Source organism: Leptidea sinapis, chromosome 45 (assembly GCF_905404315.1).
Source record: "Leptidea sinapis chromosome 45, ilLepSina1.1, whole genome shotgun sequence".
Lineage (NCBI taxonomy): Eukaryota > Metazoa > Arthropoda > Insecta > Lepidoptera > Pieridae > Leptidea > Leptidea sinapis.
The window spans coordinates 5,897,926-5,923,315 of NC_066309.1; the positions used below are offsets into that span (position 1 = coordinate 5,897,926).

At 35.6% G+C, this 25,390-nt stretch overlaps 1 protein-coding gene across 1 annotated transcript in view; it reads right to left on the reverse strand.

Annotated features, from left to right (window-relative positions):
* Positions 1-2,223: 2,223 nt before the first annotated feature.
* The window catches only part of LOC126977429 (uncharacterized), a 42,336-nt gene continuing 19,169 nt past the window's right edge, over positions 2,224-25,390 (reverse strand). Inside the window, exons 3-5 of the mRNA XM_050826231.1 lie at positions 7,962-8,102; positions 5,906-6,073; positions 2,224-3,252 (exon numbers count right to left, since the gene is read on the reverse strand). Coding sequence (XP_050682188.1) covers positions 3,172-3,252; positions 5,906-6,073; positions 7,962-8,081 — 369 coding nt within the window. The 5' untranslated portion in view covers positions 8,082-8,102 and the 3' untranslated portion in view covers positions 2,224-3,171. The remainder of the gene's footprint in view (positions 3,253-5,905; positions 6,074-7,961; positions 8,103-25,390) is intronic.

Genomic DNA, 25,390 nt, shown 5'->3' on the forward strand with positions numbered 1-25,390 from the left:
GCTTCACACTCGAGTGCGTAACAGGTAGTCACAAGCCTCCCTCTACAAGTTGCTGTGGTGGAGGGTCACCTTGTTAAAAAAGCGCTATGATATCTCTTTGAAGTATTGATTGATGGTTGGCTCAAGATCGCGGTGAAGACCTAGGTTCCGACAATACCACGGGGTGCCAGTGGTTTTGTGCGTTAATGTATTCTGCACCACTGGCAAACGTTCAGACGGTGAGGGTGAGTGTGAGCGAGCACGATTTGCCTACGACATGACTGGAGGTACAACGATTTTTTTACATCGTCAGTTCGTGTCTGAGTGATAGCTGGGTGCACTTGTTCAGAAGCGAAAAGAAGAAGTGGGCTCTATTACGTACCACGTCGATATGATTTGCAAAGCTCATAGTATCGTTGAGCGTTACTCCGTGTACGAACTAGTTAAGGTCGCTGCATACGTAACGTGTACGGGACGGCGTTTAAACATTGACGGGCCGGCGAAGGAATGTGGTAATTAAACACTCACTGGAATTTTAATGCACACGCATCGTGACTAACGTGTTGTAAACAAGGATTGATTTGGATTGATGATGATGGATTTTTCATTAGAAGAATTTGGCTTAAATTTCTATTGCTTTAGATATCGAAAAAGCTACGGCCGTAAAGAGGAAAAGGAGATTTTCTGTACATAGTACACATCGGAGCAAATAAAGAGACATACGCAGTGGAGTCTCGGACCGGAAGTGCTAAATATCTTCGCCGACGGTATTCGCCCTTCTATTCTCCCAGCTCATCAAAGGCTGCTAAACGTGTTCGCGTCAGGACGGGGATGTGTGAAGTAGAGGACCATGTCGTCTTCGTACTGGGCAGGCAGAACCTTCTGAGACCTGGGCAGGTCACTCACAAAGAGCGAGGAGAGGGTCTTGGAGAGGACTGACCCCTGAGGTACTCCTGATCATCAGCATTCCACGATAAGTTCAAATTCTGTTATTTCACTCCAGTTAACACTTTCATTATGGAAACATAAAAAGGTTATTTTAGTTTCTTGACAAAAATAAAAGGAAAGTAATAGATGAAATAGAAATGTGGGTGCAGAACTGGATTAGCAGGAGATAATATTTGGAATCAAGATATTGTTTGCTCAATGAAATATGACAGGAACTTTTGAATAAAAGTGACACAGTAAAACCCTTGAATCGTGTCGTCGCCACTGACCTCTTCTATTTAACACAGGACTTGCGGCTGTCAAAGTGTTTTTGTGCCTGTTTGATATTCGCCATTTTGGCGCTGTCGGCCATAGCGAGACTGCGGTACTAAAACTAGTGATGACCACCTCAGCTAAACAAACATCGACAGATGGTGGGAAACTGATGTGTTATTTATTACGTTGATTCCTTAGGTATAAATAACACGGAATACGAACGAAATTTATTCAGAATGCAAATGTATATCAGAGTACTGTATGCTTCTGTCCCAGCCATTTGTATTATACGTCAAAATTAGTTCTCTGGACGCTCACGAGTCGCGCTTCAAATAGGCACAAAAGATTTGCTGTCAAACATATGGAACAGCCTGTCCAGTGGTGTATAAACAGGTCAATGGTGCACACGCACTTCGACCTCTGAAGCAAGTTGTACTACATTATGCTCGCAACTGGACAATCTGATAAAATCGACTAATCGACTGCGATAACGTATAACCACATTCGTTTTGTATGCACGTGCTCAATGTATGATTCGAAACAGCATCTGCTCAAAACTAGCGTACTTCATATAAGAAGCACCCCATAGAGCGTTTCTCAACTATAACATTTCTAATATTTTTTGTTAACTGTCTCGTGTTGACATCTATAGACACACTTTGACACTATACCTACGTACGTTAGGAAAGTTCTATTTTAGTATAAGTTTATTTAAAATTAAGGTGGTATTTTACAAAAAATCAAGATATCATCATGCCAGAAGAGTTTGTATAAATAAATAATATATTATGAATAACTCAGAATACTTTTGTCTACTTTTCGTCTGTGGTCTACTCTGATTAAATTATTATTGGAAATTCAAATAAATTAAAAATACATTGTTTTACAAACTGTAGCTACATGATATTTCAAGTTGACACTAAATCCACTAGAAAACAAATTATCTTTATTATAAAAGCAAGAATTTTTAAAGTCACATTTCAAAGTAAGAAATAGGTAAGTATGTATTTTATATAATTAATGATTTTTTAAGCAGTTTGGAAAAAGTAACATTAAGTATAAATATTATTGAATTTGATATGTTAAATAAACTTATATATGTACATTTAGTTAAGTAACAGCCTTTATTTATTTATTTAATTCAGAGAGATCTCCATATATATTAGTTAAAGTATTTGTAACAATATTTCTTATGAACTATGTTAGTATTATTAGTGGATTATATTTATAAACCTAGAGCTAACTGTATCCAGTGATTCTGGAAGGAACAGCCAGCTCTGGCAGCAATCATCTTTAGGATGCTGTTACTGCTTACACGTAGACGCTGCAACATGGAGACCGCTTTTTTGCGCATTATGGCATGGAAACCATCCACAGATTCATCAGCAAACATTCCAGAAGCACTGCAACGCCACGGTAGCCCCAACAGCCTCCTAAACGCGTTATTATATGTGACACGTAGAACGCTATAAGCCCCTCGCGAATACTACACCCACAAGTCGCTCGAGTAAAAAGACTGGCAGAATGCTTTGAATAATAACACTAACATTATTTGTGCTTCGTGCAAACCTGCGGGCGAGCATATTACTCCTCACTGACAGCGCTCTACGCTCCCGCTCTTTGTCATAGTCATCTCTTAAGTCATTCGAAATGATGTGACCTAAATATTTGAACTTATCAACAATCTTTAGCAAGCAGGGATAATTTCAATAATTTAATTAAGTGCTTAATGATAATAATATAGGAAGTAGTAGCATTTTTATTTAATCCATACACAAGATATGCTTTGAATTACGATTACCTTTCTCTCTATTTAAATAGCTTTTAAAGATTTTTGACTAAATGTGAAAGATGAAATATATAAAATAGCATATCTATTGATAAAAGAAATAGTGGTATAAAAATTTTATGTAGATTCATCGTAAAAGCTATATGCCTTATGTAATGTAAATATTTTAAGATTTTTTAATAGTGGTTATTATTTGCGTATTAGAAACACGTAACCGCGTTGAAATAACATCTTAACACGCGGCCCCGACTCGCAGTGTGCCCGCGCCGTTGAAGTCCACTCTGAAACGATATATCAAATCAAATCAAATCAAAATCACTTAATTCATGTAGGTCACGGAAATGATACTTATGAATGTCAAAAAAATATTTTTCTTATTGTATCTACTGCTACTTCGTAAAGGGTTGATAATGAGAATAAGTAGCAAGAAACTCATTGCCACTCTTTTATATCAAGACTAGCTGACCCAACAAACGTTGTATTGCCGATATTAAAATCGCGATACAAAAGTAACTGTTCATCGTAGATGGGTGAAAATTTGAAGTTGTATGTATTTTTTAATGCTGACTCATAATCAAATAAATTTAAAAAAAAAATAAAATAAATATTTGGCGTGGACCACCTTAAGGGTGACCCACATTTAGGGGAATGAAAAATAGATGTTGTCCGATTCTCAGACCTACCCAATATGCACTCAAAATTTTATGAGAATCGGTTAAGCCGTTTAGAAGGAGTTTAACTACAAACACCGCGACATGAGAATTTTATATATTAGATTTACACTTTCATCGATTTACAAATCATTTCAATTACAATATAATATGTAAAGCCTTAAATATGCCTTACACGAGTAAGTCAAAAAAGTAAATGTAAATTAATACAAAAGTTATTGAGTACATTAGCTGCCTCTTCCACACATACCGTAAATAAATAAAGGTATTCTGTGAGCATTTTATAAGCGATTATAAATATTAATATATATAATATCTTTAAAGAATCTGAAACCGAGTCTCCGGCAACAGGATCATCCTGCCACCACAAGCAGCGCATGACGTTCGAGCCAGCCATCGCCTCCCTCATATAACTATATTATTATACTTCCAGTGTTCATTCCTTCGACGTGTCATGGAACTACCTAGTCTTGCCATAAATAAAGCCTTGCCAGAAACAAAAAAAATATTGCAAATAACATTTATTACTTTTACAGTGTGTTAGTTTATTACATAAATATAAAACAATTTAAAACACAAAAAGCTTAGCCAAAGTCGTCTCAAGTTATAAATAGAAGCACGCACTCTTTCCATGGGAAAATTCTTCACTGCCAATCGTATGGATTGTTTTAGGTACTCCAATTATCATGGCGTTAGAGCAAGCCGTACTCTCTTAAACTAACCATTGATAATCCAGCGGATTTAGATCGGGACTAGATGACGGCCAGTCTTCAGCTCTGATGAAGTCCGAAACGTTCGTTTCCAACCAAGACTTCGTAGACCGAGCCTTATGTCCCGGCGCCGACTTAGTGGAAGGACCATTCTTGGTTATTGAACATGGTATTGTTAAGAGGCTTCACTACCTTCTTATGAACGGCATCTTGATACACTTGTGCCGATGTTTTGATACCTTTTTCACAAAAGTATGGCTCTGTCACTCCTTCATAGCTAAAACCCCGCCAAAACACGGAAGTCGGATAGTGCCCACGTTGTCGACTTATTGGGTAGCTTCCTTAGAGCTTTGAGCATAATTTATACGGTAATTTTGTTTCTTAAAATGTTGCTCAGTTGTAAAAAATTTCTCTCCCGTAAACAAAATTTTTCTGTGACCTCTCTTTCCATACCGCTTCAGTAGTTGTTTTGATTTTACCAGCTTATTCTTTTTTAAATTATCAGTTAAGGAATGACCAGTACGTGTCTTAAAGGCTGCAAGTTCTAGGTGCTATCTGAAGATAGCACCTAGAAATTGAATCTCCCGAGATAAAATCTTTTGCTTTCGGACAGGATTGTTTTTCTTTTGCAACCGCGCGTTTTGCAAGAAATTTCTTGCCTCGCACAGCCACTTTGTGGAATCAATTACCAGCTGTGGTTTTTCCCGAATAGATACGACTTGGGGACCTTCAAGAAAAGAGCGTACTCCCACCTTAAAGGCCGGCAAAGCATCTCTTGACAGCTGATGTTGCGGATGTCCAAGGGAGGTTGCCTCACCTCTCCCCATCGCGTGAGCCTCTTGCCCGTTTGCCCTCTCTTATATAAAAATATCTTACTGCTTTGACCACCTTTTTGATACGAACACTACGTGGACGGCCAGATCTTTTTCTATCACAATCAGAGGAGGTCTTATTGTACCTATTAATAGCCCGGTACACAGTCATTTTAATAATACCAAGCGTAATGGAGAGTTTTAAAAATTGCATTTGGCTCCATACCTACTTTGTGTAATTCAATCACAGCGATTCAGTTCTCTTTATCACCCCACCCAATTTAATATCGCAAATATTGTACAATGTATTAGCGCCAAAATGAGAAAACTCAATGAACAATCATATAAAAATGACAGATTCCAAATTGAAATGCAATATTTTGTTCTTTCTTAATTGTAAAAGTATTTATGGCAACACTAAGTATATTGTAAAAATTGTTCATCGCATTATTAACCTCGCCGTGGTTAGTTTTCCATTCTCTGGTCGCTGAGGTCCAACTTCCGTAATGGTGTACACGACCAGGCTGCTCTTTGCTATAGTATGATTATAATCCTTATATTATTATACCTTATAGCACTCAGTTTATGTGTGCAATACCGAATACACTGCATTTTTTTAATGATTGCAATAATATATTACCGGCAGAGATTCTTGTACCGTTTCTACTCTCTTAGAGCACCATGATTTGTTTTCTAAAGGACTGAACTTACACAAAATAAATTAGTTTTATTAATTTTTACCAGATCATTAGCGTCGTAACTAGCCAACCGTAGCGGCGCCGTTCTAGGTCCATCTCTGTCGGCGTCGTAACGCTGTGACGGTGCGCCGCGGGAGTCTTCCCGCAAAGCCTTCTGCAACGCTACGAGCAGCCGGTCTAACACCAGCGCTGCTCGCTTCTGTGGGACTTGCTGAAACGACAAACAACCTAGAAGTTTCTACGTACCAGTAAATATTAAATATGGCAGCATTAATAAATGATTTGTTATTGGATTATACAATCTATTGCAGTTGTGAGCCGCCCGTGACCATGATAACTGCAAACGCCAGATTATTAAAACAACTGTAATTCGTGGAACTAACGCCAAAAGTGAAAACTTTATAACTTCACAATCTTGTAAACATTATTTTTGCGTTGCTACGAAGTGTTTAATATTTTAATTTAATATACGTTCACAAAAATCGTTACCTTTTTGCTCTTAAAAATGATTTTCATTATTATAATACTAGAAATAAGGGATTGCTTGTAACTAATTCTAGAAGGCTTCATAAGATACATAATTGCTTTAAGGGCAAAAGTATACACTTTTATAATAAAGTCCCAGCCACAGTTTAGGCATTATCAATAAATAAATTTAAATGTTTTATAAAAAAATGGCTCTGTCAAAAATCATACTACTCCACAGCTGAATATCTGATCCGACAGCCTGGGACTAGATTATAATTATTTTATAGCAATAGCAATGACAGTACAATATTATATATTTTATTAAAAAGAGCGCAAAAAAAGAATACTGGGAGAGTTTCATACGCCGCTTCTTCTCTGTCAGAGCGCCATTTGTTTCCGAAGCGGTAGTAGTGGCTAGTATATAAGAAATGACATCAAAAAGAATTCGGAATCAATTTTGAGAAAATAAATGCCTTTTATGCCTTTTTTGTTGCGAACTCTGGCGATTCCTACCTCCAGCAGTAGAATGATATATAAACTGACGTAATTATTAATGATAATTAAATAAAAGTACAACGAATTTTGTGTTTAAAAACTTTGACGGACACGTTGTAGATATTTTTTAAGATAGATCTTATTTACAGAATAAAATTTGAAAACAAAATCTTATCAACGATGCGAGACTCAATCCGACCTCTTGCGTTCCGTGCGAGCGCTCTTGCCAACTGAGCCAACCGTTAGAGTGACGTATCGTTAATAAAATTTTGTATGCTTTGTTCAACTCCCAGGCTGTGGCTTCATCTACAGGATCTACTTTACAGTTGATAACCTGCTCAACCCCAATATTTGCATACTAGGAAATTGACTTGACATGTCGCTCTTGCTAATCTTAATAATTTGTTATGTTTAGATTAGCAAGAGCTTTTTTATTTATGTAATTAATCCCAGAAGGGAAGTTATCACTTTAAAAAACCATAACAAATTGATTAAATGTTATTTGCTGAACTATTTTCCAAAATGCACTCCAACGTCATCTACAGTTAATCTCATCTTTCATCTCATTAAAAGGTTTTTTAAAGTCTTAACCTCTATCCTTACAGTGTATAGATAAATTAGTTTTATTTTATTTCGGAAAGCAGTTTTGACAGCCCGAGAAAGTTAAAAAGAATTAAAATTATTAACAATCAGATTTGTACAGACAGATTATTACTTATTTAAAATGATTAATATTACTAATTATTTTAATAACAATTAACATTTAATAAAAACAAAAATGAGTTATCTAATATGAGTAAGTAATTGTAATTAATTTAGTTTAAATTTTTGTAAAATTAGTTGTTAGTTAATTTGATTTATTTAATGATTATTATTATTATTCTCTTTATTACAATTTCATCTTATTTTCTACATTATATTACAAATATAAATATAAAAAATAGAGTCCCGCCGGCGTTAGTTCACGACAATTCCACCGGTGGTTAGGGCGACAGACTGAGGAACTTCCGCACGATGCGTGCCGTTCCCAAAACAGCTGCTTTCTGTAACTGACCCTTTATCCAGTTATTAAGTGAGAGCCTCTTGAGATGATGGTCGAGGCTCTTTGCTATATTATTATTATTATTATTACTCACGTTATAAACATCTTTTGGATCGACTGCTATGTATTCTTCTGTAACGAGTCTGTCGGGCATGGCCAGGGTTGCGGCCATCGAGATCAGAAATGTGATCAAACATACTCGTAGTGACGTCATCTTACCAACATCACCTATTTCCTGAAATCAATAGCAAATGAACTATTTTAAAAGTACCCATAACATTAAATAAAGATTTATAAATTAATAATTAATGAAACAAAAATGTAAACGTAATTTATAAGATCAATTATATTTAGATGTTTTGACGAAGATACGACTTTAAATTTGGTTTTTTTTTTATGAAAATAAGGGACGAGACGAGCAGGACGGTTAGCTGCTAACATGCCCATTACAATGCAGTGCGGTACATGATTCTTGAAAAACCCAAAAATTTTGCGGCACTACAATTGCGTTCGTCACCTTGAGACATACGATGTTAATTCTCATTTGCCCAGTAATTTCACTAGCTACAGCGCCCTTCAGACCGGGCAATGTTTACACATTACAGCTTCACGGCCGAAATAGGCGCCGTTGTGGTACCCATAATCTAGCCGGCGTTTCTATAAATTTGACTTTTATTATGAAAAAGTAAGTGTTCATTTAGGTTGTTTAACGAAGACCTAATCTTTTAAAATGAGACTTAACATCTTATGTCTCAAGGTGACGAGCGCAGTTGTAGTCCCGCTCAGAATTTTTGGGCTTCAATAATCATGAGCGGTAATGCATTGTTATGATCCCATCAGCTGAACGTCCTGCCCGTCTCGTTCTTATTTTCATAAAAAAAAATGTCGAGGGTAGGTAATCACTAACTCTACGCCGCGTTTATGAAGCGAGCAACAAATTGTCGCCCTAAACTTTTCAAGGACCTAAATTTAAACATACATAACTAAATATCAATAAATCCAAGTAATAGAGCTCTTTGACAGGCGCCATACACTACTACGCAATGATAATAATTTGTCTTATTATTATTAATTAGGAATGAATTTTCTTGACCTAAATGCTCCCTATCACTCTCTCTCTCCCTCTGACAGTCGCTACACAGATTGTACTGATAATAATTTGTGTTATTATTATTAATTAGGAATGAATTTTCTTGACCTAAATGCTCCATATCACTCTTTCACTATCTCTTTCCCTCTCTCTTGTAATCTCTTCACTTTATTTATATTTTCATTAAAATAAAGCAAAGTAACGAATAAAATCGAAGATCTTCATTTATGATTCATTTATGATTAATTTTTAAGCTAAGGCCGAGGACATCCTCGATATAGTCGAGATATCTCTATAAACAAAATTGACATCAAAAATCGAGAAATGGGATCACGCCTTCATTGTATCACGTTATAACGAAGTCGCTTCATCAATTCTTCTCAAATCGCAACGGGTCCCTTGGTACGCGTCAAATTTACTGTATTCTTTCGTATTTTTAAACATGAAGGTATTTCGAAAAACGCTCTAATATTTATTTTTTAATAACTACCCAAATTATATGTCCTTCTAAATATAGCCTCATTTTAGAAAGTTGAACTTAGTAATCTTCTTTCCTCAAAAAATCTCTCACCTTATTAAGATGGTTGTTTAGGGTACACAATGGCTGTAAATTATGTCATTTGTTATGCCATATTTATTAAAATAATAAAAGTAAATGTACTCAAACGAATATTTTAATATGTGTTTTATTTTTGTGCGGTGGCCTGTACTGACTCGCTGGTACCGCCGCGCAATGTAGTCGTTGGGCGCCATACTTTTTTTTTAAATGACGCAAGCTACGTTGTACTAGTTGATGCCTAGTTTGGTGTGAACATTTTTTACACGCACACAAGACACCACCGTGGACGAGATGACGCATGTTGAACACTGACCTCTACTATGGATTGGCGGTTGTAAAAGTGCTTTTGTGCCAGTTTGATATCGCCATTTTGGCGCTGTTGGCCATATAGCGAGAGTCTGCGGTATTAAAACTATTGCAGACAACCTCAGCAAACATCAATAAATGGTGGGAAACTATTTACGAAAAATAATTGTGTACTTTCGTTGATTCTTGAAGTATGAATAATACGGAAAACGAACGAAATTAATCCAAAATGCAGAATACTTCAGAATATTTTACGTTTCTTGGCAGCCATTTGCAATAAACGTCAAAATTAGTTCTCTAGACACTCGCGAGTGGCGCTTCAAATAAAAATTTCATGTCAAACATATGGAACAGCCTGTCCAGTGGTATTTATACAGGTCAGTGATGTTATGGGCGCTGGTTATTACATCGCTTAAATGAGGACCTTGTATGACAGAAGGCCGGTCTCGTCCATATCTATCAATTCTAACATAACCACTCCTTAAGGTAGACACTGATTGAATTGTAAGGTATGTTTCTATTGTATCATTCGAGCACTTGGCTCAAGTGTGTTCCATTTTTTCTCATAATCATAGTTTGTTGAAATGATCACAACACAAAAAGTTTAGCTTTAAATGTTGTTTAAATAGTGAGAACCTGTAATTGGCAGTTGGCCATTTTCATGTGCTGTTGGTTCAATAATAATAAAAAAAAATATTATATCACAATAAATACTGTTATATTAATCTTAGCATGGCATCCTTAGCGACTGGAACTGGATAGACAGCAACTGACAATCTAAAGCCTCCAGTAAGTTTGATATGATGGTCTTTGGATGATAAAGGATAAATTCACGCACTTATTCTACGAGTCTGGATAAACTTGTTTATTGCTTTGACACGTTTTATTATTTACTTGATCCCTTATATCATTGTTCTTAGATGACAGCGGTTTAAATAATTATGGCTTTTGATAAGTTTGGATTGGATTAATGTGCTTGGTGGGTTAAATTTATTTATTAGCTTTAGACTTACGGCCCTCTTGAATATCCGATCTCTCGTTCAATATTCTATATATAATCCTGATTTGATGATATCATTTGTAGAAAAAAAACACAAGGTGGTATTGCGGATGACACTTCATATATATTCAAAGTGAAACGAAGCCAAATTTTATATGACGAAGTAAAAACAATGCTCTATCTGACATCGTGTACTGGTTTAGCGCCAATAACTTATTCTTAAATAGTCATAAAACAGTGCAGATCAGACAATAGGGCAGTGCGGCCGATATTAATACCATCTTTGTGCTGCAGAAGAGGGCTATTCGCGCGATTTATAACCTAGATCCTAAAGAATCATTTAGAGAAAAATTTAAAGAAATAAACATTTTGACTGTTGCTTCTCAATACATTTTTCATACTGTTCTATATATTCCGTTCATAAGCACATTGAGGAATTTTCTAGATTCTGTGAGATTCATAATGTTAACACGAGGAACAAACAAACTTGTTATGCCTACTACTCGGTTGGGTCAAGTTAGTAAGTCTTTTGTTGGGCGATGTATATGCTTATGAAAATGTACAAAACAAATATGTTACGCAATTTAAAAGAATTGTAAAAAACGTTTGTGTGGGATAGGTTACTATAGCATAAACGATTTTCTTAATTGTCATTAAGAAAATCGTAATTGGTGTCCCACGGACTGGTAATAAAGCGACCACCCTCAGGCTCTTTAATTATAAATGTTTATTGTACGATATCACATTGTAATCCATATTTTTATATTTAAAAAAAAGCCCGCTGAGTTTCTTGCGCCCATTCTTGGATGTTTAAATGTATTTATGTAAGATTTATATGAATTTATGTATGTTTAAGTAAGTATATTGTATTAAATATATCGTTGTCTTGTAACCCATAACACAGGCTATATATGCTTAACTTGGGGCAAGATAATTTGTGTATAAAAAGTGTCAATATTATTATATATTATTTTTATTACATTATTATTCTTCTCAGGTCTGAGGCAGTCTCTTTTGAATGGGTGGTAGTTTTTGACGTTGAATAAGTGATTTTGAATCCTATTTTGAATAAAAATATTTTAATTTGAATTCAAAACAGGAATCACCAAAACATAGCATAGATTCCTTATTGAAGTTCAAGTCCAAAAGCAGGAAATGGTTTAAAATGCCAATTTTAGATCGCCAATTTAGAATTGCGATTGAGTATAGAAATGGACCCTTAGCTTGGTTTTCAAGCTATAAGCTGTCGTAGAGCTATACGTGTTTCATTGTAACCATAGAGGATTCTAGTTGTACGAAATGATTTTTCAAAGTGTATTACTTTTGAATAAAACCTTAAATGAAAGGTATCAAAATCAGATCAATATAGTTGATTGCTTGACAACATTCGACTAATTCTTTCTATGCATTGACTCCATTTACAAAAAACAACGGGTCGCAATCCGGAAGTGCCGACGGAAGTGAAAACGTGAACATTAACGTTGTGCATTTTGAATATTTTGGAATGACGAGGGAATGATTTTGCACGGATTGCTTTAAGTATCAGTATAAAAGGACTAGCATTTATGTGGTTAAATACAATATTCATTTATTGCGCTATCACAAAAATTACAATTTATATTACATAAAAAAATTAACACTTAATAACTATTACAATTATTTTACGTTAAAATGTTTATCTCTCAGAAAAATCAACTTTCATCCATAATTTCAACGGCCACTGTGTTAGAAATTTTCGATCAGGCCACGTGTCTTGGCGCGAGTTTACCATTTATACCCATCCCAAAAAAGTGCTCAACGCCGCTAAAGAAGTTTTCGCTTCAAAACAGCGGCATGAAGGTGTGTATTTGGATTCGAGTCTTATAATTGGATGTGAATGATAGATATGAGCATGTAGCTACAACATCACACTGTATCTTCTACATTCTGTTATCATCACTTGTTGATCACCTCCCAGTGTGAAAACAAAAGAAGAACAAATGCACAACGCATGCGGGTGGTAGGAAAGCCCCATACATCTGGATGGTATTCAAGCTTATACGTGTCTTGTGAAGGCAGAATTGGCGGCAGGGATCAGGTCAAACAGCTCTTTGGAACACTCCCCGTGATAGAAGGGCTAGAAGACACCTAGAGAACAATTGCATGTCATATTGCCCCGCTTTCATCAATATGACCCCCAGAGTTTTTGAAGCCATTTTGGCTTATTGTATGGTGTTCTAACATAAACTAAAGAAACCCTCCTAGCAATATTATACACATGATTCTCTATATTTTTATGCTTATTTCATCATCGCCACTATATTGTTATAATATAAAGCATAAGCGAAAAGAACGCATCAAAAGCAGTGCATTATTTTGGAATTTACGATGCCACAGACACACAAAGTTGAAATAAAAATCAATTCCTTAAAACTAAAGTTCCTTGAAGCAACACAAAATCAAGTTTCTTATTCAATTATGATATCAGGTCATGGTTAAACAATAATGTGAACTTTAAATGGAAATTGAACGAACTCTTCATATTTGAAAATTATTATATAATAATAATATTGACTAACTTACATAATATTATCTTGCCCTAAACTGTATGCCTGTATTATTGGTGCAAGACAATGATATATTTAATACAATATACTTACTTAAACATACATACAAACATCGATGACTCGGAAACAAACATTAATATTCATCATATAAATGTTTGCAGCTACTGCGATTCGAACCCGGCACCTCGGGCCCAGTGGGCAGCGTCGCTAACCACTGGGCTATATGTGTCATCATGTCATATCAAAATATTTCCTACTTTTTAGTAAGTCATGATATTAAGTGTATTGTTTTTGGTTTTTCCAACTATATTTAATTTGAAATAATGTATTATAACTTGCATATCTGTGATTTTTAAGGTCACTGTTGTCAGAGTCCATCTATTAATAGCTCCTTTCTCAAAGAAAGAGTTTATACAGACGGCACTTTAAAAATTAAGAGAAAATCTATTGTTGACACTTTACTCAACGTCGATACACAATAAAAACATTTTTAAATCATTTTGGTTACTTTAGCTCCACGTAAACAGCTTATAAATTGGTTTATTTGTTACAAGCGGTCGCCGCGACATTGAACAGCTTAAAATATTTGCCCAGTTTTAATTTATTTGATATAGACTAGGTATAAGTTACCTGTTTTAACATGAGCCATCTGCAAATGAAAGTGCTATCAAAATCGTATCAGCTGCTTCGGAAATTACTATAGTTACTATATATATTGACCTTATTTACACATGACTTAATAATTGACGACCCCTATAGCCCAGTGGTTAGTGACCCTGACTATTCAGCTAGAGGTCCCGGGTTCGAATCATATGGTGAATATGCATGTTTATTTCCGGGTCATGGATGTTTATAGGTATTTATGTATGTTTAAGTAAGTATATTGTATTAAATATATCGTTGTCTTGTAACCATAGTACAGGCTATGCCTGGTTTGGGGCAAGATAATTTGTGTAAGAGTGTGTCAATATTATTATTATTATTAATTAATAATACTATTTATATAAAAAAAGTGAAACTTAAATAATCTATTAAAATCAATTAATTACAAGAAGTAAATATCGCAAATAAAGCGTTCGGCAGGTAAGGTGCCCATGAAGCTGGCTACGTTTCCTCTCTGTATGGCCAAACTTATCCTGTGACAAAGGTCCATTCCAGAATTTGAGTCACCTGTCAAATCAGTTAGACCCTGGATAACTCTGTTATAAGCTTTTGTGCGTCAACACCAAGGACCCATCTCTTCTACCCTTCAGGGAACAAATTACAATTAATTTATAAATGTGATAATTAATACCAATAGCTAGTCACTACTCTATTCGGTAAATATAATAAACAATCTGAAAAGATGTTTCTTTGTGTATTAGAAGGATTCTTTGGGAATACGTTTATATCAGCAGACATCACTAGAGCGACTGGGAATGGAACGACGGCCGTCGGGCTATTTAATTTATACATTTTATTACATCGAAATTTTATTTAAAAAAAGGAAGAAGCCCGTTCTTTTCAAGTCTCAGGTATTGATTTCGAAATGAATGGTTTTTTTACTTTCAATAAGTGATTTCGTTTCCTATATTGAAAAATATTATTAAATTTCAATTAGTGGGAAGGACCCGCTTCGCTTCGCTGTCAACTGAGCCTTCTTGCCTTCATGACACAATTTAGCCCTCGGTATCTTATCACGCAAAAAAAACACCGTTACTGCGTTGCCCCTAGTCTACTGCTGATGAATACAATGCTAAGAATACGTTATTTTTGACAATTTGTTATAATTATCAATACAAGGTTTAATTATAAATAATCCCACCGTAGGCTATAAATCACAAAATATGTCGAGGCTACGCTTTAGGCGTAGTAACGTGTAGCGCTACGCTTGTATTATTATACACACGTTATTTTTAATAAGAGACAAACGGGCAAGCTGCTCACGTGATGGAAAGCGGTACGGCAACCGTGGACACCGCAACACCAGAGGTCGAGATATACCAGCCTTAAAGGTTGAAGGCCCCTAAGTCGTATCGTTCCGGAAAAATGAACTGAACGGTGCTCGTTATAATAACGCCGAGTTTGTCGATACAAGTTTTGTCAGCTATGGGAGCGATCTCGAGTGTCCAGTAGGACAAGAGACTTTGCATAGTATATATAGTCTAGATTTCAGTCACTAGTTTGTTCCAATTCTCGACGCTTTCCCGAGAGATATTGGCACCGTCGGTGTAAGAAGCATAGCCTGTGTTGTCGTTTGCAAAGCAATGAATGCTGAATGAAACTGATTTACAGTATATTATTGATATGCAGAAGTAGGGCATAATACGTTAACGATGAACGAACGAAAATGATGACGAAAAGATGTTTCGGTCAGCCAAAAAGCTAGTGACCTAGTTGCAAAGCCTCTTGGGAAGCCCGAAGGATGGGATATAAGAAGATCACCAGCTGAGCGTCCTTGGCGGAAACCATACAGGCAATCGCTGATTACCTGGTGCTCTTCAGGTATCCCAAGAGCTGGTAGTTGGAAATCGACTCCATTCTTCTGGAGAAAATTAAAGTAAATGCAATGGGGCGATTATTTGACGGATCCAAGCATACACCTTTCTTAGAGATCAGGTGCACTAAGAGTGGCCAAGACCACTCTTCTACGTACCCTTCTTCGTAGTGATAGATTTAATTTCATGTAATCATATAAAGTATTGTAAATATATTTATAGGCATTGTTTTGTTTTAAATAAATATTTTTCAATATTGAGACAGTGTTAAAATTGATTACTGTCTTTCGGTGGGGGGGGGGGGCACGATTATTCACAAATGCATTTACCCATAGTGCTGTTTGAACGTTACGGCCTTATAAAAAGTGTGGTCAAAGTTGAAATAAAGTCAACCACCACTAAGTGAACATCAAGCACGCTTTATTCTTCGGCCAATCAGTGTTGTGGCAAGCCCAAGGACGCTGCAGCTCGAGAGCATGATCCCCGAGCTGCAGTTGCAGAGACGTAACATGTTACGTCTCAAGGTAACGAACGCAGTTGTGATGCCGTTCGCAATTTTAGGTTTTCAAGAATCCTGATTCAAAGAAGAATCAAGCGGCACTGTATTGTTATGTTCGGGACGTGTCACTCACAGTCAAGCGAACGTCTTGCTCGTGTGTCCTCACTTTTTAACCGACTTCAAAAAAGGAGGTTCTCAATTCGTCGGTATTTTTTTATGTTTGTTATCCCAAAACTTTCGACTGGATGAACCGATTTTGATGATTCTTTTTTATTTGAAAGCTGGTGCTTCACGTGTAATGTGGTCCAGATCCGACAGTGGCATCCATGAGAAAACCATAAAAGTCTTAAATTTGCTATACATACGTATAACAAAGTGGATGATAAATTTAATAATAACTCAATATCGCGCCACCGATTTAGTTGATTCTTTTTATTGGAATATACTTCAAAGATAGTTTGGTGAGAGTTTGGTTAGGTTCTGATTACGGAATCCATGACAAAGTAACGGAACTCTTCCATTCTTAGTAGCATTTCAACGATACTCGGCCGAATCTTTTTTATGCTATCCGGATATTTAAATAATCTACCATAACATAGTTATGGTCAAGTAATTGTCGTAGGCAAATATGATGATCTATAACGATGTCTCTTTAACGACTTACAGTAACGGTGCGATCTGTAGCAGAATTTCTAACTTTCTGTAATCAATTTGCAAAGCGCTTACATTCATTGCTACATAAAAAAATTTAGTATATTCACATATTTTTATACAAATTGTTAGTTAGTGTACTTCAATATAACTCAAAATCAAAAAATTAAAAAAAAAATTACAAAAAACAACCGACTTCAAAAACACTATTCCAAAACAATAGATATAATATGCACTAAAAAGTATAAAAATAATAAGGAATTTTATACAATCTAATTCTAGTTACGATTATTGTAATTTTTGGAGTCGGTGTCATCCAAGGTAGGTTTGTAACTACATATATAGGTGAGATGTGCTTGAGTCGTGAGGAGGCAAGAGGCGAGAGCGGGTCGCGGCGGAAGGACACCAATTCCAAAAATAACAATAATGATAACTAGAATTAGATTAATTAATTAGATTGTATAAAAATACGCAATTATTTTTATACTTTTTAGTGCATATTATATCTATTGTTTTGGAATAGTGTTTTTGAAGTCGGTTGTTTTGTTCTGAATTTTTTTTGTTATAGAAAAAATGCTTGTCTATTAACAGTTTATATTATTTATACTAATCTTTAGTCATATCACAGAGTAGGGTAGTAGTGCTTCAGTGAATTTGCTAGAAACTGTCACAACCATAATGCTAACACCAGGAACAAACATAAACTTATAATGCCTACTACTCGGCTAAGACGAATTTGTAAGTCTTTTGAGGGCGTTGTATATGCTTTTACTACAATATCCCAGAAAATCTTCAAAACAAATGTATTACGAAATTCAAAAGAATTGTCAAAAAAATATTGTGTGGTAAAGGTTACTATAACATAAATGACTTTATTAATGATAACACAGATTGGTAATGGAGTGAATGCAGAATGTATCGCATAAAATGTAGGTTAACATTCTTTTTAAATATTTAATTGAGATCTTGTGACAGTCTTCGTCATGTTCGTTTTTAAATGCAATGCTTGTGGCGACGTCGTGGGACGGCTCGTTGCCTTCCATTAAATATGGTCGAGTCGATGATGTTCTTGAAAACTCTGCCACATGTTTTACAAATTAAATACATTTTTAGTTTTATATAATTATTTTTATAATCGCTTTTTATGTAATCGTTAATAAAATTCTGGCATAAAACTTTTATTTATTTACAGTGCCTGTGTGTTTTGATGCATCTTATGTACTCAATAACTTATTACATATTTATTAATTTACATTTAAGAAAATTTATTGAAGTTCGCGTTACTTTGCGGAAATCCATAATTATCCAAATGTTTTGAGTTTTCTTTAGTTTTAATTCCGCCAATATTTGTCTTTTAAACAATTCGACACGTGTTTGGCCTCTACACGAGGCATCCTCAGGACATTCAGTCAACGTGACTCGCCAAAATTTGGTACGAGACTCGTTTGGAAGTTTGCATTTTATTTTTTATTTTTATTTACTCTAGTAAGGATTGTTGAGTATTTGATATTTGAGTATATTTGTTGCATAACTTTACATAATATATTGTATACAAATGATTTAAGTTTTCTTTAGTATTAATTCCGCCAATATTTGTCTTTAAAACAATTCGACACGTGTTTCGTGTGAAAACTTAAATCATTTGTATAATTATGGGTTTCCTAATATATTGTAATTAAAATACTTTTAAACCATGAAGCTGTAAATGTTGATTTAAAAGAGTGGCTATGAGTTTCTTGCCACTACTTCTTATTTAAGCTCAACCTTTTCCGAAGTGGTGGTTAGTGGTGAAAAGATAAACACTTTTATCATTCATAAGTGTCATTTCCTTGATCTAGATTAATAAAGTGATTTTGGTCTGATTAGATTTGATTTTAATATTGAATACTTTTAATTATTATTGTCTACTTCGAAAACGTTACGTAACTACCACTACGTTAATGAAGACAATATCATTAGAAAAAACACTGCAAAAGAGTCAAGTCAAGTCAAGTCAGAGAAATTAAAACTTTATCTATACTAATATATTATTACTAGCTGACCCAGCAAACGTTGTATTGCCGATATTAAAATCGCGATACAAAAGTAACTGTTGATCATAGATAGGTGAAAATTTGAAGTTGTATGCTGACTCATTATCAAACAATTTAAAAAAAAATGTCAAAAAAAATCAAAATAAAAATTTGGCGTGGACCGATCTTAACATTTAGGGGGATGAAAAATAGATGTAGTCCGATTCTCAGACCTACCCAATATGCACTCAAAATTTCATGAGAATCGGTCAAGCCGTTTCGAAGGAGTTTAACTACAAACACCGCAACATGAGAATTTTATATATTAGATATTACCTCATTATTGAGGTAAGATTTGTATTTTAGTATATATTACGTTTTTTATCTGTGTTTAATAAACTCAAGAACTACTTGTCCGATTCTAAAAATTCATTTTTTCACAGCAGAATATATTTCTTATATTATCACTGTACATGGGCTATTTTTTTTTATTTAAAGTAACCTAAAACACCGTTTCAATATTCATTTTAAACACGTTAAAAGAAAAATCCGTATATTACTTTTAATAGTATCAAATTCAGCCTGAGCGTAGCCGTGGCGATCAACAAGTTCATAAAAATCATATAGTGAACAATATTAAATAAAATAAATATACTATAACACTTACTGATATTTTTTATTAAATCACACTTTTGGCAAGTTCAAAATTCGTCAACGAGGTTCCTGCGGGTCCTGAGCGGGACGCGAGTAGCAAGTACTCGAGGCGGGAGTCGGACGCGAAGTACACAGGCTGTCGCGCGCACCCAGTCCCTTTATAAGATCGCGACATTGTTATATATAAATACTCCTTCTATATAATAATAATGTAGGGCCGATGCATTACCAGTTTGAGGCTCCTTTTCACCGGATGCCGGCTAGATTATGGGTACCACAACGGCGCCTATTTATAAGCAGTATATTTTTAAATGAAAATAAGGAACGAGACGAGCAGGACGTTCAGCTGATGGTGATTGATACGCCCTGCCCATTATAATGCAGTGCTCAGGATTCTTGAAGAACCCCAAAAATTCTGAGCGGCACTACAACTGCGTTCGTCACTTTGAGACATAAGATGTTAAATCTCATTTTCCCAGTAATTTCACTAGGTACGGTGCCCTTCAGACCGTAACATAGTAATGCTTACACATTACTGCTTCACGGCAGAAATAGGCGCCGTTGTCGTACCCATAATCTAGCCGGCATCCTGTGCAAGGGAGCCTCCCACTGGTAATAATGTCATGTGTAGGCTTTGCTGTGTTTCGGTCTGAAGGGCGCCGTAGCTAGTAAAATTACTGGGCAAATGAGACTTGACATCTTTTGTCTCAAGGTGACGAGTGCAGTTGTAGTGTCGCTCAGAATTTTTGGGAGAATAATCTTGAGCGGTACTGCATTTTAATGAGCAGGGCGTATCAATAAACATCAGCTGAACGTCCTGCTCGTGTCGTCCCTTACTTTCAAAAAATAATTTGCAATAATTTTTTTCTTCACGCCTTACATCCTCGCGTCTTACTATTAACTGAAAGTCTCCCATATGAGTGCATATTGGGTAGGTATCTATTTTTCATCCCCCTAAATGTTAAGGGTGGTCCACGCCAATTTTTTTTTTTAATTTAATGGACATTTTTTTTTAATTTGTTTAATTATGAGTCAGCATTAAAAAATACATACAACTTCAAATTTTCACCTATCTACAACAACTCAACAGTTACTTTTGTATCGCGATTTTAATATCGGCAATACAACGTTTGCTGGGTCAGCTAGTCTTCAATATATCTTTTTTATGCCAAAACTTAACTACCCTGTGCCAATCAGCTGTATTAAAAAGGAATCTAAATGTTCGCATTACATTTTATTATGTAGATATACAGATAAACAAAGGTGGAATATAGTGGTTTATGACAAATTAAACAATCATTAAGGATTGGTCTCCGCTGCACTCCAAGTAGATACCGCACTACCTAGGTAGAATAGCTTTTTTTATTACAACAACTATTAGATGCTTGTGTGCGTGGCATCTTGACACTCAATGGCATCTTTCAAATTTTATAACACACAATTCGTGTTACTTTACAATTTGTTATTTTTAAAGTGATAACCCTCACTTCTGGGATTAATTACACATATTAAATTCGAACCCGAGACCTCTCGCGTTCCGTGCGAAGCTCTTCCATTGAGCAAACCGTTCGAGTGACGTCACGTTCATAAATCTTGGTATGTCTTGTTCAACTCTCAGGTCTTTAACTTCATCTACAGAATCTACTTAACAGATGATAACTTGCTCAACCACAATATTGGCATATTAGGAAATTGACTTGAGGTATAGGTATTGATAGGAAAAGCCTCTCTTCTGGGATTAATTACACAAATTAAATAAGAAAACAAAATTTATGAAAACTCGAACCCGCGGCCTCTGTCGATCGGTGCGTGATTTTCAAACTTAATTTGTGTATTATTTATGTTTACAAAATTTATATAACTATAAGAAACTAATAACTTTTTTCACTAACGTACATATATAACTATGACACCATTTATAATTAATGTAATATTACACTTAGAAAGTACAGTTAGAAAGAATAGAGAGCACACGAATGTTGCGACCTCTAGATTAGTGTACTTCAGTTACTTTAACAGCATCATGACGTACGGTATATTACTATGGGGTCATGCTGCTGACATTGATATAGTGTTTGCACTGCAAAAGAGAGCTGTTCGTGCTATATATCAGCTTGGTTATAGACAGTCTCTCAAAGAAAAATTTAAAGAAATAAATATTCTGACTGTTCATTGTCAGTACATTTATGAAAATTTAATATACTTTCAGAAAATCACCGTCGTCACCTTTTTGCTCTTAATAGTGATTTTCATTATTATAACACTAGAAATAATGGATTGCTTGTAACTAATTCTAGTAGGCTTCATAAGATACATAATAGCGTTAAGGGTAAATGTATACACTTCTATAATAAAGTGCCAGCCACTGTTCAGGCATTATCTATAAATAAATTTAAATGTTTTATAAAAAAAATGGCTCTGTCGGGAATCCTATTACTCCACTGCTGAATATCTAAATGATCGGACAGCCTGGGACTAGATTATGATTATTTTATAGCGATATAAATGACTGTACAATATTGTATATTTTTATTGAAAACAGCGCAAAAAAAGAATGCTGGGAGAGTTTCTTGCGCCGCTTCTTCTCTCTCAGAGCGCCATTTGTTTCTGAAGCGGTAGTAGTATCTAGTAGTTATTAGAAATGACATCAAAAAGAATTCTGAAGGAATAAATTTTGAGAAAATAAATGCCTTTTATGCCTTTTATTATAAAATGTATGCTATAAGACATGATAAGTATAATGATAATAATATTATATTTTTACATCATTTATTCATATTACTTCGTATTAAATATTTGGTATTTAAAACGCTTTTAACTAACACAATTCGTATATTGGATGCAGCGCCTTAAAAACTAATTTGTTTTGTATTACAGCCACACGGACGAGTAAAAAATGAAGGACTCCGCGCCGTGATATTAGCAAGTGAAGCACCTGTATGCTAGTGTGTGTGCGGTTACGGGAGATACCAGTTACACAATTTTTTCTCCCTCAAATAATCATATATGGCCACATATACTTTTATAGTATTGTTTTTACACTTTTTCACAACGCACAACGGCATTTTTAAAATATTTTATTGCGACGCAAACTGATCTGTCACAGACGATGGCAAATCTGATAATGCAAACTGCATTTATCACGAGGAGTGTTCCGAAGAGCTAAACAACCTCATTCCTGCCGCCGAATTCCACCTTTGCACGACACGCCACAAGTTAGGATATCATCCCCACCATCTGGATGTGTGGCGGTCCTCCACAGTGCGGTTTTCAAGGAGCTTTCTTCCACGCACTACAAAGCTGTGGAATAGCTTCCTTGTGCGGTGTTTCCGGGACGATATGACATGGGTGCCTTCAAAAAAAGCGCATACTCCTTCCTTAAAGGCCGGCAACACTCCTGTGGTTCCTCTGGTGCAAGAGATTGTGGGCGGCGGTGATCACGTAACACCAGATGACCCGTACGCTCGTTTGTCCTCCTATTCCATAAAAAAAAATGGTGGCCGATTGGCTTGTATTAGTGTGTGCGTGGGGTTATGTATTTACACGTTTACCGGCTTGTTTTGGTGCTTCACTGTTATGTAATGGTGCTCCCACATTGCCGTTATAAAATGTTTGTAAACATTTTATAACACCAAAACATTTACTAACAAATGTTAACAATTGTTGCACTTTGTTAGAAACTGTTACATGTTATAAGTGCTCCTACATTGATGGAAAATGTTTAAACATTTTATAACATCTAGTATTGGCTCGCAGTTTGGTTTCGCTGACACAAAGGAACTGACAAGCGAGACACCACGCGCAGCGACCTGCGTACTCTAACCCCCACCGCACCGCACCGCCTATCCCGCCATCACCCTTATAAAATGTTTACAAACAAAAGATAACACATTTTACTAACATTACTAAACATTTTCTAACATGAAAATTTATTTGTGATTAAATGTTTGCTAACAAATGTTTACTAACGTTATTAAACATTTTCTAACGGCAATGTGGGAGCACCATATGGCGACACGGAGTCCTTCTTTTTTTACTCGTCCGTGTACAGCCATTGTAAAATACTCTATTGATTGAAAAGAGTGGCCGTTGAGTTTCTTGTATGTTCTTCTCACGAGCTCTACTTTTTCCGAACATAATGGATAGATTCAGAAATTTAAAAGAAATATTTATATGAAGATTCGAAAGCGCTTAAGTTAAGCCTAATTGAATAAAGTTTATTTGACTTTGACTTTGATATTGTATTTTATTTTGATGAATAAATTGAAATAATAGAACTGGGTGTGAATGGAGCTGTAAAATGAAATTTACATATATAATGAGAAGCTGGAATTGAAACAAATATTAGTGTAAAATAACATCAAACATTTAAAATACTATTTAAATGTAATTATATAAATTCAGTTTATATTAAAGATTTTCTACAAAAGTGATAAGAATGTTAATATTGTATTTTGTTAGTAATACGCGGGCGGTATGAAATAAATCGGTTGGTGAATAAGCCGTCTATTTAATATAAGTATTTTGGGGTTAGTAGGTCGTATAATGTATCATAAAACTTATAAGTAATTAATAAAATACGGGGCTTTTAGATGGCTTACCTATATTATATATAATAATAATTTGTAATAGTTACAAATCAATGAATTACCATTTTATGTACATTTATTCCTTCTTCTTTTCATTCTTCAAAGCCAATTTGGCTTTGCCATAAAAATGAACGCGGAGTTAGCAATCTCTCGAGATTTCGAGTCCCAGTCTAAGTCAAAGTTTTTATTTGCTATAAAGATTTACAAGTTAATTTATATATATATAAATAACATGTTTCGTCTTGACAGACACGCAAATATTCCAGTATTCCGATACAAGGCGAGGCTTTTAGGGAGGTATTGGCGAAAAGCTGTGATATGACGCAAACTTGAGTTTTTTGGGGGGGGGTCAAATTGGACAAGGTTAATTTTACCCCATTCAACGACCTTCTCAACATAGAACTCGATAGAAGACACAAGTTTCTTCCGGCACTGAACTTTTCGAAGATTTCCCTAGAGAGACCTGAATGGCCCGTGTATATGGCATCACCAGTACTGCCGTCTGCATAGCAGTGTATGTTGGAGCAGTCCAACATATGATTAATATGCAGAAAAAACAGTTTAGGAGACAGCACAGAGCCTTGGGGCACTCCAGCGTTCACGGGCTTCGGGTTCGAGCAGTAACCGTTGACAACGACCTGTATGCTGCACCCAGTGAGGAAGCTGCATGTCCACTTGCGAGTATGGCACAAGGCACTTGAGAAGTGCCTTGTGCCATACTCGAACAAAGGCATTCGCTATATCCAGGCTAACAGCCAGGCCTTTGCAGGGTGTCATTTCTCATGTGATGTTGCGGCAGGGCCGGCTAGTTGAAGTTATCTGCTTTCTTTAACGCCGAGAACTTGCGAGTTCCAGTCAGGTTACTAGAAAGCTGCTTGTAAGAAAGTAAAGCTCTGGTCTGGCGCACCCCAGTATCAGCTCGAACTATTTGACGAATTGTCGGATACCCAGTGCTCTGTGAACGGCTAGATCACTTGGCGTTGCGTAGAGACTCATTGTGTGTCTTCTACCGCATTTATCACGGAGAGTGTTCCGAAGAGATTTTTTCACCTGATTTCTGCCACCGAATTCCACCTTCGCACAATACGTCACAAATTAGGATATTATCCCCACCAACTGCGTTCCTCAACAGTACACACA